This window comes from Rattus norvegicus, chromosome X (genome assembly GCF_021556685.1).
Source record: "Rattus norvegicus strain SHRSP/BbbUtx chromosome X, alternate assembly SHRSP_T2T, whole genome shotgun sequence".
Classification (NCBI taxonomy): Eukaryota; Metazoa; Chordata; class Mammalia; order Rodentia; family Muridae; genus Rattus; species Rattus norvegicus.
The window spans coordinates 137,595,310-137,610,284 of NC_141554.1; the positions used below are offsets into that span (position 1 = coordinate 137,595,310).

General features: G+C 40.6%; 1 protein-coding gene across 1 annotated transcript; it reads right to left on the reverse strand.

The window, feature by feature from the left end:
- Positions 1-3,427: 3,427 nt before the first annotated feature.
- On the reverse strand, positions 3,428-4,120 carry LOC120099272 (high mobility group protein B4-like). The gene has a single exon (XM_087601241.1). The coding sequence runs from the start codon at positions 3,987-3,989 to the stop codon at positions 3,483-3,485; it is 507 nt and encodes a 168-aa protein (XP_087457367.1). The 5' UTR covers positions 3,990-4,120; the 3' UTR covers positions 3,428-3,482.
- Positions 4,121-14,975: the final 10,855 nt, after the last annotated feature.

Sequence of the window (14,975 nt, forward strand, 5' to 3'; positions counted from 1 at the left end):
TTCAACACAATCACCACCCAAATCCCAACCAACACATTTCTTCAAAAACATGGAAAGAGCAATTCTCAAATTAATCTGGAAAGGCAAAATCAAATCAAAACAAAACAAAAAGAAAAAACAGAATAGCAAAAGCAACTCTGAACAATAAAAGAACTTCTAGGGGAAATCACCATTCATGACCTCAAACTCTACTACAGAGCAATAGTGATAAAACCTGCATGGTACAGAGACAGACAGGTTGACCAACGGAATAAAATTGAAGACCCAGAAATAAAACTACATACTTACCCACACTTGATTCTTGACAAAGAAGCTAAAAATATACAATGAAAAAAAGAAAGTATCTTTAATAAATGGTGCTGGTCTAACTGGCTGTCTGCATGTAGAAAATGAAAGTAGAACTGTATTTGTTACCATGCACAAAGATCAAGTTCAAGTAGATCAAGGACCTCAACATAAAACTAGATACACTGAGTCTAATAGAAGAGAAAGTAGCAAAGAGCCTTGAGCTCATTGACACAAGGGGAAATTCTTTCAACAGAACTTCAATGGCTCATGCTCTAAGATCAAGAAATGATAAATGGGACCTCCTGAAATTGCAAAGCTTCTGTAAAGCAAAGGACATAGTCATTAAGACAAATCGGCATCCTACAGATTGGGAAAAAAATTTTCACTAACCCCACATCTGATAGAGGACTAATATCCAAAATATATAAAAAAAAACTCAAGAAGCTAGCTACACTGTGGCTGTCTTCAGACTCACCAGAAAAGGGCATCAGATTTCATTACAGATGGTTGGGAACCAACCTATTGTGTCTGGGATTTAAACTCAGGACCTCCAGAAGAGCTGTCAATGCTCTTAACTCCTGAGCCATCTCTTCAGCCCCTAGGTAGCGCATCAGAGTGGTTGGTTTCTTCACAGACTTTCTCTTTTGCCTCTAAGGAAGGATAAAGGTTCATCTGAACCTTATTAGACTTGCTACTGCCCTAGGAATCTGACCCTCACTGGTCTCAGTGGGAGGCAATGTGCCAAATCCTGGAGAGACTTGATGGCATAGGGAAGGGGGATGCCTGGGGATATAGAGCCTGTTTTCAGGAGAGGGCAGGGATCAAGAACTCTGGGAAGGGGACTGGGGGCAAGAAATGAAGCATCTAATGATCAAAAGAACATGATGCCTGTGCTGGTTTGGTAATGCATTGTAATGGCTAGGCTGAATTTTATAGGTTTCCTGTATGATCTTTTTCCTGACTGATTTTTTGACAAGAAAGATTTTTGTGTTTGTTGTGTAGTTTTGTGAAGTACTGTGGAGGGAAATCCAAGTCCTACACATGCTAGGTAAGGACCCTACCACTGAGCTCTATCTCTAACATCCAATAGAGTGGTCCATACACAAATGCACTGAGGTGGAGATGTGGAAGGCAGAAGGAACGCTATGGGCAGTTTTCAGTACACACACACACACACACACACACACACACACACACACACACACACCTTGGCCCATATGTGCTGGCACTACATGTGATCTGAGCCTCTGACTGATCAATCAAACCTTCCACGTATCCCACAATTTCTGTCCCATGATGTGTTTCCATACTACAGATTAAGGGACATCTTCCCCTCTCAACCATAATATCCAAACTTCAGCATGAGATATCAAGCACCTAACTTACTCTACAGAGACTGTTCCCCAGCTCCTATGATATGAGCTGTCAAATCCCAGGCACAGATGCTCTCCTCTCCACAATGTGATGGGGTTGCCATCCCACAGTTAAAAACTCTGGCCCAGAATTGTTCCCGTTTGAAAGAACTGCATAGACAGGACTGGAGAAAATCCTGAGGAAAAGGAAGTACAGAGTCAGGCCCAAAGTGGGATCCAGCTCTAGGGGAAGCCATCAGACATGACACCATTACTGAGGCTATGGGGCATTCACAAAATGGATCTAACTTATAACTGTCCTCCAAAAGACCCAACAAGTAGCTGAAAGTGTCAGAGGCAGATATGTGCATCCAACCAATGGACAGAAGCTGCTGACCCCTGTGATTGATCAGGGAAAGGCTGGAAGAAGCTGAGGAGGAGGACGACCATGTAGTAGGAACAGTAGCCTCAAGTAACCTGAACCCATGAGATCTCTGAAACCCTGCAAAACAAATCAGTGCACATACACCAGGCAGGCTCAACAATTTTCTTTCTCCACTGTAGGACATTTCTTCTAAGGTCCTTCCCTTTGAGTCCTGAGAGTCTCTCACTTACCAGATGTCTGGTACATTCTCAAGGTTACCCCCATCTCCTTCCTACCTCCTGAGGTTGCCTGTTCCTATGCTTTTGCTGTCCCTCAGGGCTTCAGTCCTGCTCCTTGCAATTCCTGATCCTCTTCTCCCTGTCCCCTTGCCAGGCAGTTCTCTCCCTCTCTCCTATCCCTACAGTGATTGCTTTTTTCTTCTTCCCTAGTGGGATTGAGGCATCCTCACTTGAGCTCTTCATGTTGTTCACCTTCTTCAGTTCTGTGGATTGTATCCCAGGTAATGTGTATTAGTTCAGTTAGTATCCAATCATTAGTGAATACATGCTATGCATTTTCTTTTGAGTCTGAGTTACATCACTAGGATGATATTGTCTAGTTCCATCTATTTGCATGCAAAACTCGTGCTTACATATAGGGGCCTACTCTGACTGCCCTCTGAAAGGCCCAACAACCAGCTGCTGGAAGATTCAGGGGAAGATTTTTATACCCAAACCGTTGATAGACACTGCGGATCCTGTGGCTGAATTGGGGAAAAGTTGGAAGACACTAAGGAAGAGGGTGACCCTGTAGGAGGGCCAGCAGTCTCAATTATCATAGAGTCCCAAGATCTCTCAGACACAATGGACTACCAACCAGTCAGCGTGCAATAGCAGATAAGAGAACCCCAACACATATACAGCACAGGACTGCCAGGTCTGTGCAGTCTGAGAAGATTCACCCAACCCCCAAGAGACTGGAGGCCACATGGACCCTAACCTGTCACATGGACCTGATGTGTCCAAACCCAAACAACTTGATTCCAAACTCAAAAGTGTAATCAAAATCAAAGGGGCTGCCTGTACAGTCAAAGCAATTCGCTGTCCTTTTGGCGCTATTTCCATGAGACAGCAAGGCTGAGCAAATGCCAGGCTTTGTCTTCAGGAATGTCTGAGCCAATCACTATACTTTTTGGTCCCAAAGGCAGCTAGCTGTAGAGCTGACTCCCCGTACACAAATGGCTTTTCACATGTGCTTGCCCACCCATGTCACCCTAGGCCATTTGGGTCCTGCAGTCAGTTCCCTGTCTTAGAGCTGCCTCCCTGAAGCCAACCTTCCCAAGGCTAGACCTGAATCAAACCACTCACTACCACAGCATAGCATCCAAGGGCAGTCTGAAAACACTAAACACCAGAGCCAGAAAGCCAGTTGAATGAGGTTTATTGTTTCAGACTGGGTTTGCCCCATCCCTTGAAGTTTTACTCCCCGCGCTGGCATTGGTGGTAGTAGGCCTCCCGCTCTTCAAGGTACTTGGCCCTCAGAACCGCAGCCCTCTCCTCGTAGGGGATTTTATCCGCTTCTGAACACCTGGCCCACATCCTCCCTGCAGCCTTGGCCACCTGCCCCACAGTCCAGTTTGGGTGTTGTTCTTTTATCTCGTCAAAATGGTCCTGGGAGAAGAGCAGGAACGAGGATGGTGGCTTCCGCGGTGCATCTGCATCTCTCCTCCTCCTCTCCCTTCTCGGTCCGGTATAGTTTCTCATTTCACGTTGGTACCGATCTTTGTCGCGCTTGGCCAGGGCTTCATACTTCTTTTTTTCCTTCTTTGAGATGGTCTTCCACTTTTCAGAACACTTTCTAGAAAATTCGGTAAAGTCATAGTAGATGTTTGGCTGTTGCTCCCTCATTTGATTTCTGAAGTCCATCATAAAATGGACATAAGGAGAGACGTTCACTTTCGGTCTTACTTTGCTGTCTTTTCCCATGTTTATAGAAGCTCGAATTCCTATCCTGCTGATTGGAGAGCAGCGATTGGTCTTCACTACAGGAGCAGCCTAGACAGTGTCCTCCATGGGGTGAAATCTTCCCTCTGTGTGCGCCTCAGCCAGGGCCCAGCCTTTTCAGTGCTGATGGGCATTGTTGGGTCAAAGAAGGCAAATTGTGACGTCATCCCTGAACTGACCAATGGCTGCCAAGCTCAGTCACTTACAGGAAGGCCCTATATTTTTAAGAAAAAAATACACACACACACACACACACACACACACACACACACATATATATATATATATATATATGCTGTCTTCAGACACACCAGAAGAGGGCTTAGCTCTCATTACAGATGGTTGTGAGCCACCATATGGTAGCTCAGATTTGAACTCAGGACCTCCAGAAGAGCAGTCAGTGATCTTAACCACTGAGCCAACTCTCCAGCCCCCATGTAGGCCCTCTTAGTGGTTGGTTTCTCCAGGGACTTTCTCTTTTGCCTCTAAGGAATGACAAAGGCTTATGGGAACCTTATTAGAGTTTCTACTGGCCCTGGGAATCTGGCCCTCACTGGTCTCAGTGGGAGAGGATGTGCCTAATCCTGTGGAGACTTGATGCCACAGGGAAGGGGGATGCCTGGGGGTATAGATGACCTTTTCAGGTGAAGGGGAGAGGGGATGAAGAACTCTGGGAAGGGGACTGGGGACAAAAATGAGCATGTAATGATCAAAAAATCATGGCCCCTGTGCTGGCTCAGTAATGCATTGTAGTGGCTAGGCTGAATTGTATATATTTCCTGTGTGTTTTCCTGTATGAGTTACCCTTTCCTGTGTGGTTTTTTTTCTTTTTAAACAATGGTTTTTAACTTTTTGTTCATAATACAAAAACCAAAATATCACAAAAACAAAAACAAAAATAAAACAAACAAAAAACCCTTTTCTAGCTACAGAATGTTGGAGTGCTTTTCTTTCTTTCTTTTTTTTATTAACTTGAGTATTTCTTATATACATTTCGAGTGTTATTCCCTTTCCCGGTTTCCGGGCAAACATCCCCCTCCCCTCTCCCCTTCCTTATGGGTGTTCCTCTCCCCATCCTCACCCCTTGCCGCCCTCCCCCCATAGTCTAGTTCACTGGGGGTTCAGTCTTAGCAGGACCCAGGGCTTCCCCTTCCACTGGTGCTCTTACTAGGATATTCATTGCTACCTATGAGGTCAGAGTCCAGGGTCAGTCCATGTATAGTCTTTAGGTAGTGGCTTAGTCCCTGGAAGCTCTGGTTGCTTTTGATTAGAGAGATTTGTGTGTTTGTTGTGTAGATTTGAAGTACTGGGGAGGGAACTCCAGGCCCTACACATGCTAGGCAGGGACCCTACCACTGAGCTCTATCTCTAACCCCATTAGAGTGGTCCATAAACAAATGCACTGAGGTGGAGATGTGGAAGGCAGAAGGAACACTATGGGCAGTTTTCAACACACACACACACACACACACACACACACACACACACACACCTTGGCCTATATGTGCCGACACTACATGTGATCTGAGCCTCTGACTGATCAATCAAACCTTCCACGTATCCCACAATTTCTGTCCCATGATGTGTTTCCATACTACAGATTAAGGGACATCGTCCCCTCTCAGCCATAAAATCCAAACTTCGGCATGAGATATCAAGCACCTAACTTATTCTACAGAGATTGTTCACCAGCTCCTATGATATGAGCTGTCAAATCCCAGGCACAAATGCTCTCCTCTCCACAATGTTAAAAACTCTGACCCAGAATTGTTCATGTTTGAAAGAACTGCAGGGACAAAAATGGGGAAAAGCCTGAGGAAAAGGAAGTACAGATTCAGGCCCAAGGTCGTATCCATCTCAAGGGGAGGTCCCAAGACCTGACACCATTACTGAGGCTATGGGACATTCAAAAAAGGGTTCTATCATGTTTGCCCTCCAAAAACCCAACAAGCAGCTAAAAGAGTCAGATGCAGGTATGCGCATCCAACCAATGGACAGAAGCTGCTGACCCCTGTGGTTGAATTAGGAACAATCTGGAAGAACTTGAGGAGGAGGGCAACCCCTATAGGAGGACCAGTATTATTAATTAATCTGGACCCCCGAGATCTCTCAGAAACTGGACCACCAACCAGGCAGCATACACCAGCTGATATGAGGCCCCCAACACATATACAGCAGAGGACTGCCAGGTCTGGGTACAGTCAGAGAGGATGCATCTAACCCTCAAGAGACTGAAGTCCCCAGGAAGTTTAGAGGTCTGGTGAGGTGGGTGGGGACATTCTTGTGGAGTTGTGGGAGGGATAGAGACAGGTATGAGATGTGGAAGAGTTGGCTGTTCGGCCAGGTGTGGAATAAAAGCCGTAGTGTAAAAATAAATAAATAAAACTTTAAAAGGGGATATATTGTATGAATTTTCAATTAAAAGTGATATCAGTACCATAAAAATAAGATAAACAGAACATGAAGTTGGGAGAGATATGTTGGGAGAGGTTCAATAGGAACAGGAAGGAAAGTAGAGTTTAGATATGATTAAGATACATTGTACATGGGGCTAAAGATATGGCTCAGCATATATGGGGCTAAAGATATGGCTCAGCATATATGGGGCTAAAGATATGGCTCAGCATATATGGGGCTAAAGATATGGCTCAGCAGTTATGAACAATTACTAGTGTTGCAGAGGATCTATGTTCAAGTTCTAACACCCCATGGATTATGTATGTATATACAGTCAGGCATACACACGTACAGATTAAATCGATCAATCAATACTTTTGAAAAGTTATAACAGATGCATTATGTTTGTATGAACAATTCATTGAAGAAATAAAAATTATAAATGTAAATGTCTTTTTATTTTCTCAAATTAACTTATGAGATGAGAGCTGTACCATACCTAAGCTTTATGAACGCATGGCTTGGACTGAATCCAGAGCATCTCTATCTAACTATCCCTGAGCCTCTAGGAGTGGAAACTTCTGGCCTCTGTGCTGCAAGCTCAGACCTTGGAGGCCTCAGCTTCCAGCCTCTGTCTGAGGCTATGAGACTTACTGCTAAATAAACTCATGTTTTCGAGCTCTTTCAGAACTCTGGCTGCCTGGTTCAATTCAGCTGCTCTGCCTCAAACTCCTCTCCAAGCAGACTGATTCAAATGGTCTTCTCTCGGCTTCTGACAGATTTGCTCTGCTTGGAAAGACTGCCTCTGAACTGCATGAACTGAACTTCTTAGAACTGCACTGAACTGAACTGCACTGAACTGAACTGAGCACAGTTGAATTCTTCTTCCTTTCCCTCACTGCTTTTAAAGTAGCTTCTCCTTCTTGTCTGTTTTCATGAGAGTTGGGCACTTGTGACTAATTCTGTCAAACCTTTCTCTGATTTGTCTCTGTCTGCTTCTCAACTAGGCATAATTGTTTAGAATTAAAGGTGTGTACCAAAGGTGCTTTGGTAATACAAGCTAAAGGGACCAAAGGTGTTTACTAAGGGTCAGTCTATATTCCAGCCAGAGTATTAAAGGTGGGCGTCAAGAATGCTTTCCCCTCTGGGTCATAACTTTGGATATTATTCCCTTCCAGAACAGCTATTTTGTTGGATTAAAATTAGTCTACAAAATTATTTTAAAACGTATGTAGCAGTTCTGCTGTTGATAGATATCTGGTTGGTTTGAATCTGTCATAAAATATACTATCATGAATATTCTTATAATCATGTTTGGGTGAACCTATACACATATTCCTACCACATGCATTCTTGGTATGGAATTACTGTATTGTGTCCCCACATGCCCAATTTTTTTTAATTAACTTGAGTATTTCTTATTTACATTTCGAGTGTTATTCCCTTTCCGGGTTTCCGGGCAAACATCCCCCTAACCCCTCCCCCTCCCCTTCTTTATGGGTGTTCCCCTCTCCATCCTCCCCCCATTGCCGCCCTCCCCCCAACAATCTAGTTCACTGGGGGTTCAGTCTTAGCAGGACCCAGGGCTTCCGCTTCCACTGGTGCTCTTACTAGGATATTCATTGCTACCTATGAGGTCAGAGTCCAGGGTAGTCCATGTATAGTCTTTAGGTAGTGGCTTAGTCCCTGGAAGCTCTGGTTGCTTGGCATTGTTGTTCATATGGGGTCTCGAGCCCCTTCAAGCTCTTCCAGTCCTTTCTCTGATTCCTTCAACGGGGGTCCCGTTCTCAGTTCAGTGGTTTGCTGCTGGCATTCGCCTCTCTATTTGCTGTATTCTGGCTGTGTCTCTCAGGAGCAATCTACATCCGGCTCCTGTCGGTCTGCACTTCTTTGCTTCATCCATCTTGTCTAATTGGATGGCTGTATATGTGTGGGCCACATGTGGGGCAGGCTCTGAATGGGTGTTCCTTCAGTCTCTGTTTTAATCTTTGCCTCTCCCTTCCCTGCCAAGGGTATTCTTGTTCCCCTTTTAAAGAAGGAGTGAAGCATTCACATTTTGATCATCTGTCTTGGGTTTCATTTGTTCTAGGCACATGCCCAATTTTGCTGTATATCCCTGAACAGCTTTTCCGAATGGTCGTACCAATTTCATAAAGTGAAAGGTGTAGTTTCTCTGCACTCTTGACAGTGCTTGGTGTTGTTAGATTTTTCAGTTCCAGGCAATCTGATGAGTGTTTCTTCCTTATGATTTACTTCTCATCGGCGTGAAGGCCAATGAAGTTGTACATCTTTTGTGTGCTTATTGAACATTTAGATATACTATATTGTGAGGTGACTCTTGTCTATTTTTTGGCTTAACTTTTTCTTAGTGACCATTACTGGAATTTCATATATCTTATTCACTTTTTCTTTAACATTTCATATGATCATATACACCCCTATTACCTTTTCAACTGAAACCCTTCTTCAAAATATCACTTATTTCCAGGTCTTTTTTATCAACTGAACTTAATCAGAGTTTCTTGCATAATAATGAGTTTGAGGTTATTTACTAGAGCATGGAAAAGTAACTAACCAGTGGCTATACCACTGAAGAAAGTGACTTCCCTTTCCCTCAAAAATCATCTGACAATAGCTCCTGTATGATGGTCAGATCACCATCTTCCCCTCTCCTATCTTGCAGTATTTATACTAGTTCCTTTCACCTTTCTGTATTACTTAGGTCTTTGAGTGGGAGATACAATGTCACATATATAACTAAATTGTCAACAATTACTTATTCTCAACCCTTGACTGGTTATGAATCCTTTGTCTTAAACTACACCTACTGAAAACAGAAGCTTCTCTAACCAAAGCAGAGAATAGAACTAGTCGATGAATATATCTGTAAATACTCACAAGGCCATTTGACAGCACAGTTATTTAGCAAAATAATAGTAGTAGGTATCTTTTTAGAACCTGGGACCATGACCCCCACAGATGTGGGCTTTTGCTCAGATTTATATGATCAAGCACAAACTCATTCTTGGGGATCAGGCCTCAAATCTAATTAGGAAGTGGCTGGCTACTTTTCTTGTTGGCACAAAATAACCTTCAAAAACAGGATTTATTTTGGCTTAGAGTTTTTGGGTGTAGCCCATTATGTCTGAGAAGTCAATTGACACAAGCTTGAGTCAGCTGGCCATCTGGCAGCCATAGTTAAACAATAAATGATGAGTACTCGTGTTCAGCTTATTCTTTCTCTTTATCCAGTCCTGGATTTTAGTTGGTGTTGATCTTCATCCAAGACACATTTGCTGCCTACAAATAAGTCTTCCCACTTCAATTAACCTAAGCTAGATAATCCTTAACAATTGTCTCCTGGGTGATTCTAGATCCAGGCAAGTTGGCCAACAGAATTAACTGATTAAATGTATTAACACTTACTCCCATAACAGTCATGCCACTATTGGAGTAGTAGTTACATATTACCTAGCAGATGAATATTATAACATGCAAAATCTATAGCTGGGCGAAAGCATTGGTGATTTTTTTTTCTCTTTGTGGTTTATACAGAATCTTATTGACTCCGTGTAAGCCAGCAGGGAAGATTTATTGCTTAGATTCAGTTTGATTTTTTTGTCTTGGAAGCAAATTTTGTGATGTCTTTAACAAATAGGACTTTTCTATTTAGTTCTGATTTGTTGTTTTGGAGGCCTTTGTCACCTCCCTGACCAATAATTCATAATGCAACTATGGGTTGCATTTTCATTTAAATAACCTGTAATGTTTGGGAATAACATTACCTTGTTATGCAGGGTACTTCTGTGCCTACTTCTTTTTTCTTAGTTGTATTTTTAATTAACTTACAAAATAGAAGGTTTAAATTTGTGTTTCTCCTCAAATGTCCCAAGGTATGATTAAACCTTTTTTATTCTTTCTTCTCCACACCTTTGTCCTCTTCATTCCTGCTCCTTTAACCTTTCCAACCCAAAATTTCCATCACTCAACTATCATTTAATTTGTGCATAACTTCATGTATTCTTAATATAATTTTTCTTTTGTATTTTTTATTTTCCCTATTCATAGATTACTTTGCACTTTCTTAATTATGTGGAAAAAATAAAAAAAATATTGGCCAAAATAAGTCAAATTTAATACTCATAAGTGTAAAAGTGAAAACAAACAACATTAGCAAAACAAAAGTCAAGTTATAGAGGGAAATTTGATGATCTGTGACTACAAATCAGAAGTTTTTTGTTAATTTGTAATTGACAAGAAGTAATACTTTTCTTATGAGTATTTATATGTACATCTTCTCATGCATAGAAATTTTAACATAATCACATTTATCAAAAAATTCTGGTTACCACATAAGAAGCCACCTTTAAAATATCTTTTTCAGAGTCCAGAGTGCTAACCATTACCTCATTGAACTCCTCGGCCACCTAAAAAAAAAGCTTCAATAAAATAACTCTTAACGATACTCTGCTATACTCATAGATCAGTGCGGTATCCAGAGGCTTTCTCCAGCAGGAGATGGAAACATGCAGAGACCAACATTAGTTGGAGAGAATCTGAATGGGAGCTCTCCAACAAATTCCTCTCCTCAGAGTCAGGAAATCCTAAAGAAGAGAAGGCAGAAAGATTATTAGAGGCAGAGGGAATGAAGGATACCAGGATAATAAAAATCTGAATCCACTAAGCAAGGCATATATGAGCTCATAGAGATTGAATAAACAAGCACAGAGCCTCCATGGGTTTACATCACATGTTTGCATATGTAGCATGGTTTGTTTATTTGTTTTTAGTGGGACTCCTGACTGTGAGAATGAATGGGTCTCTTACATTTTGTCTGCTTTTGGGACACTTTTTCCCTTGTTGAGTTGCCATGTCCAAGTACAATATTATAGTTTTTAATTCATCTTATTGTATTTTGTTTTTTTCATGTTTGGTTGCTTTTTCTATGAAGCCTGTTGCTTTCTACTGAGAAACAGAAAGGGAGTGAATCTGGATGGGAGGGGAGGAGAGGAGGAATCCAGAAAAGAAGCAGGAAGGGGAAACTATAATCAGAATATATTGTACAAGCAAGGAATCTACTTTCAATAAAAGAAAAAAATGAAAAATCCTATTGTGAACCACAAGGCAATGATGAATTTTAAATTTTTTCTAAAAGTTGTCATTGTTTCATCTTTTATATAATATGAGAAATTTTATAATATTTAGGCTTAACTAAATGATGGTCAACAGAACAACATGTAATGAATAGATTATATTCTGCTCTATCCTGCAATATCATGGTTGTCATAATAAAATGTCTTTATATGTATGAGTATATTTCTAGACTAGTTTTTTCACTTCCATTGGAGCATTAGTCAATTTTAGCAAACTATCTTAATTATTGTGTCTTCATAAGAACCATTGACATATGGTAGTGCATCTCTTTTAGCTGTTCCAAATAAATTTTGTGCTTAAGAAATGTAATTCTGTATTTTTTTCCTTCTCAAGTCACAACTTAATATCTGGCCGAGTAATTTATCAGTATATAGCTTTTCCTTGTCTTTATTAACTCAACTTTTGTATTAAGTAATTTATATATATTTTCATTACCTTACTATCTACATATTCTATCCATTCTGCTGATCAACTGTCTATATTTTCATGTCCACCAAATACAGTTTCTAACATCACAATTTGTAGCTGGCAACATTAATTCCCCAACAAGACCTCTTCATATAATTTTTGTTCCTTTTCTGATTTTGGTGTGAGTTTTGTTCTAGCAGTGTTTGAATATTTCAATGATTTACTATACTTAATCAGATTTTTTTCTTATATGCATGAAAAGGCAGATATAGCTGAGAAATTATGTCCCTCGCAGGTATTCACTAATGAGGAAAGTCATAACAGTTTTTTTTCCTGGTACTAGGAATTAAACTCAGGTTCTTGTGCATACGAGGCAACAGCTCTATCAATGAACTACATTCACATACAGCAAGATTGGTAGCAGTATCAATTCATGGCCCTTTCAAAAGGATGTTGTAATTGTACAAAATAATATGTTTTATTGTACTATTTCTGTGAAAGCATGCTTTGGTCATATCGGCACTCGGTATGACTGTTACTCTCCTCTGTGCTTGCCCTTCTTTCCCAGAGCTAAAATAGTTCCCCTTTTATTTTCATGTCATTCTCACTTTAGATCTCACAGATGAGAGAAAGTACATATTTGGTCTTTGTGAGACAAACTTATTGCACATGATAAGCTACATTCATGTCTGTCAACAACCCTGTAATTTGCACAATTTCATTTTTGTTTACTGTTAAACTCCAGTGTTCACAGATGTACACACACATACACACACACAGAGACACACACACAGAGACACACACACACACACACACACCACCACCACCACCACCACCACCACCACCACCACCACCACCACCTTTCCTTTATCCTAAGCTTACATTACAATGTAGCTGTTATGGTGTTACTAGAATCTCTGTCACAGACTGATGTCAATGCTGTTGTTTACACACATATTCGTTATGCCCAGATCATACGGCAGCTTTATTTTTAGTTTGAGGAAACATTTCAGTGATTTCTAGACTTACTGGAGTAATTTATATTCCCACTATCTATGAATGAAAAGATGCTTTCCCAGCCCCTGAAACTTTGCCAGCATTTGTTTGCTTTCTTGATGATAGCCATTCGTACTAGGGCAAGATGATGAATCAATACAGTTTTGATTTGCATTTCTCCAGTGGTATAAAGGATGTTGCAGTTGCAGTTGTCTACAATTTATTGACTATTGGTGCTTGTTCATTTGAGATTATATTTTGAGTTCCATTGCTTATTTATTGAGTGGATTATTCACACTATATTCATGGTCTTGGTACAGGTATACATGAACTTTCCTGTTCTTTAATATAATATAATCCAAATAGACTGTGACAATATGGAATTTCTATCTGATCTCATGCTGGACCTCAGAATGATTTCCAGAGTAGTTGAACCAGATTTCAATCCCACCAACAATGGAGGAGTGTTCTTTCTCCACATCCTCGCCAGCATCTATTGTCACCTGAGTTTTTGATCTTAGCCATTCTGACTGGTATGAGGTTGAATCACAGGTTTGTTTTGATTTGAGTTTCCCTGATGACTACAGATACTGAACATTTCTTTAGGTGCTTCTCAGGCATTCCATATCCTTAGCTGAGAATTCTTTATTTACCTCTGCACCCCATTTTTAATAGGGTTAATTGACTTTCTGGAGTCTAACTTCTTGAGTTCTTTGTATAATTTGGATATTAGCCCTCTATCAGATGTAGGATTGGTAAAGATCTTTTACCAGTCTGTTGGTTGCCCTTTTGTCCTAATGACAGTGTCCTTTGCCTTACAGAAGCTTTACAGTTTTATGAGGTTCCATTTGTCGATTCTTGATCTTAGAGCATAAGCCATTGGTGTTCTATTCAGGAAAATGTCCCCAGTGTCCATGTGTTTGAGGTTCTTCTCCACTTTTTCTTCTATTAGTTTGAGTGTAACTGGTTTTATGTGGAGGTCTTTAAAGTACTTGAATTTAAGCTTAGTACAGGGCAATAAGAATGGGTTAATTTGCAGTTGTCTACATGCTGACCTCCAGTTGAACCAGCACCATTTGTTGAAAATGATATCTTTTTTCCTCTGGATGATTTTAGCTTATTTGTCAAAGATCAAGTGACCATAGATTTGTGGGTTCATTTGTGGTTCTTCAATTCCATTCCATTGACCTACCTGCCCTTCTCTGTACCAATACCATACAGATTTTATCACTATTGCTCTGTAATACTGCTTGAGGTCAGGGATAGTGAATCTCCTGGATTTTTTGTTATTCCAAATGAAAACTTGCAAATTCTTCGTTCTACCTCTGTGAAGAATTGTGCTGGAATTTTGATGGGGATTGCATTGAATCTGTAGATTTTTTTCTGGCAAAATGGCCATTTTTAATATATTAATCCTGCCAATCCATGAGCATGGGAGGTATTTCCATCTTCTGAGATCTTCTTCAATTTCTTTCTTCAGAGATTTAAAGTTCTTGTCATTCAGATCATTCACTTGCTTGGTCAGAGTCACACCAAGGTATTTTATGTGATTTGGGACTACTGTGTAGGGTGTCATTTCCCGAATTTCTTTTTCAGCCTGTTTATCCCTTGAGTAGGGGAAGGTTACTGATTTTTTTGAGTTAATTTTATATCCAGCATCTTTGCTGAAGTTGTTTGTCAGGCTTAGTAGTTCTCTAGTGGAACTTTAGGGGTCACTTAATTATACTCTCATAATATCTGCAAATAGTGATATTTTGACTTCTTCCATTCCAATTTGTACCTATTTGACCTTCTTTGTTGTCTGATTGCTCTGGCTTGGATTTTGAGTACTACATTGAATAAGTAGGGAGAGAGTGAGCAGCCTTGTCTAGTCCCTGATTTTTGTGGGATTGCTTGAAGTTTTTCTCCATTTAGTTTGATGTTGGCTACTGGTTAGGTGTATATAGCTTTTACTATGTTTAGGTATGGGCCTTGAATTCCTATTCTTTCCAGGACTTTTATCATGAAGGGGTG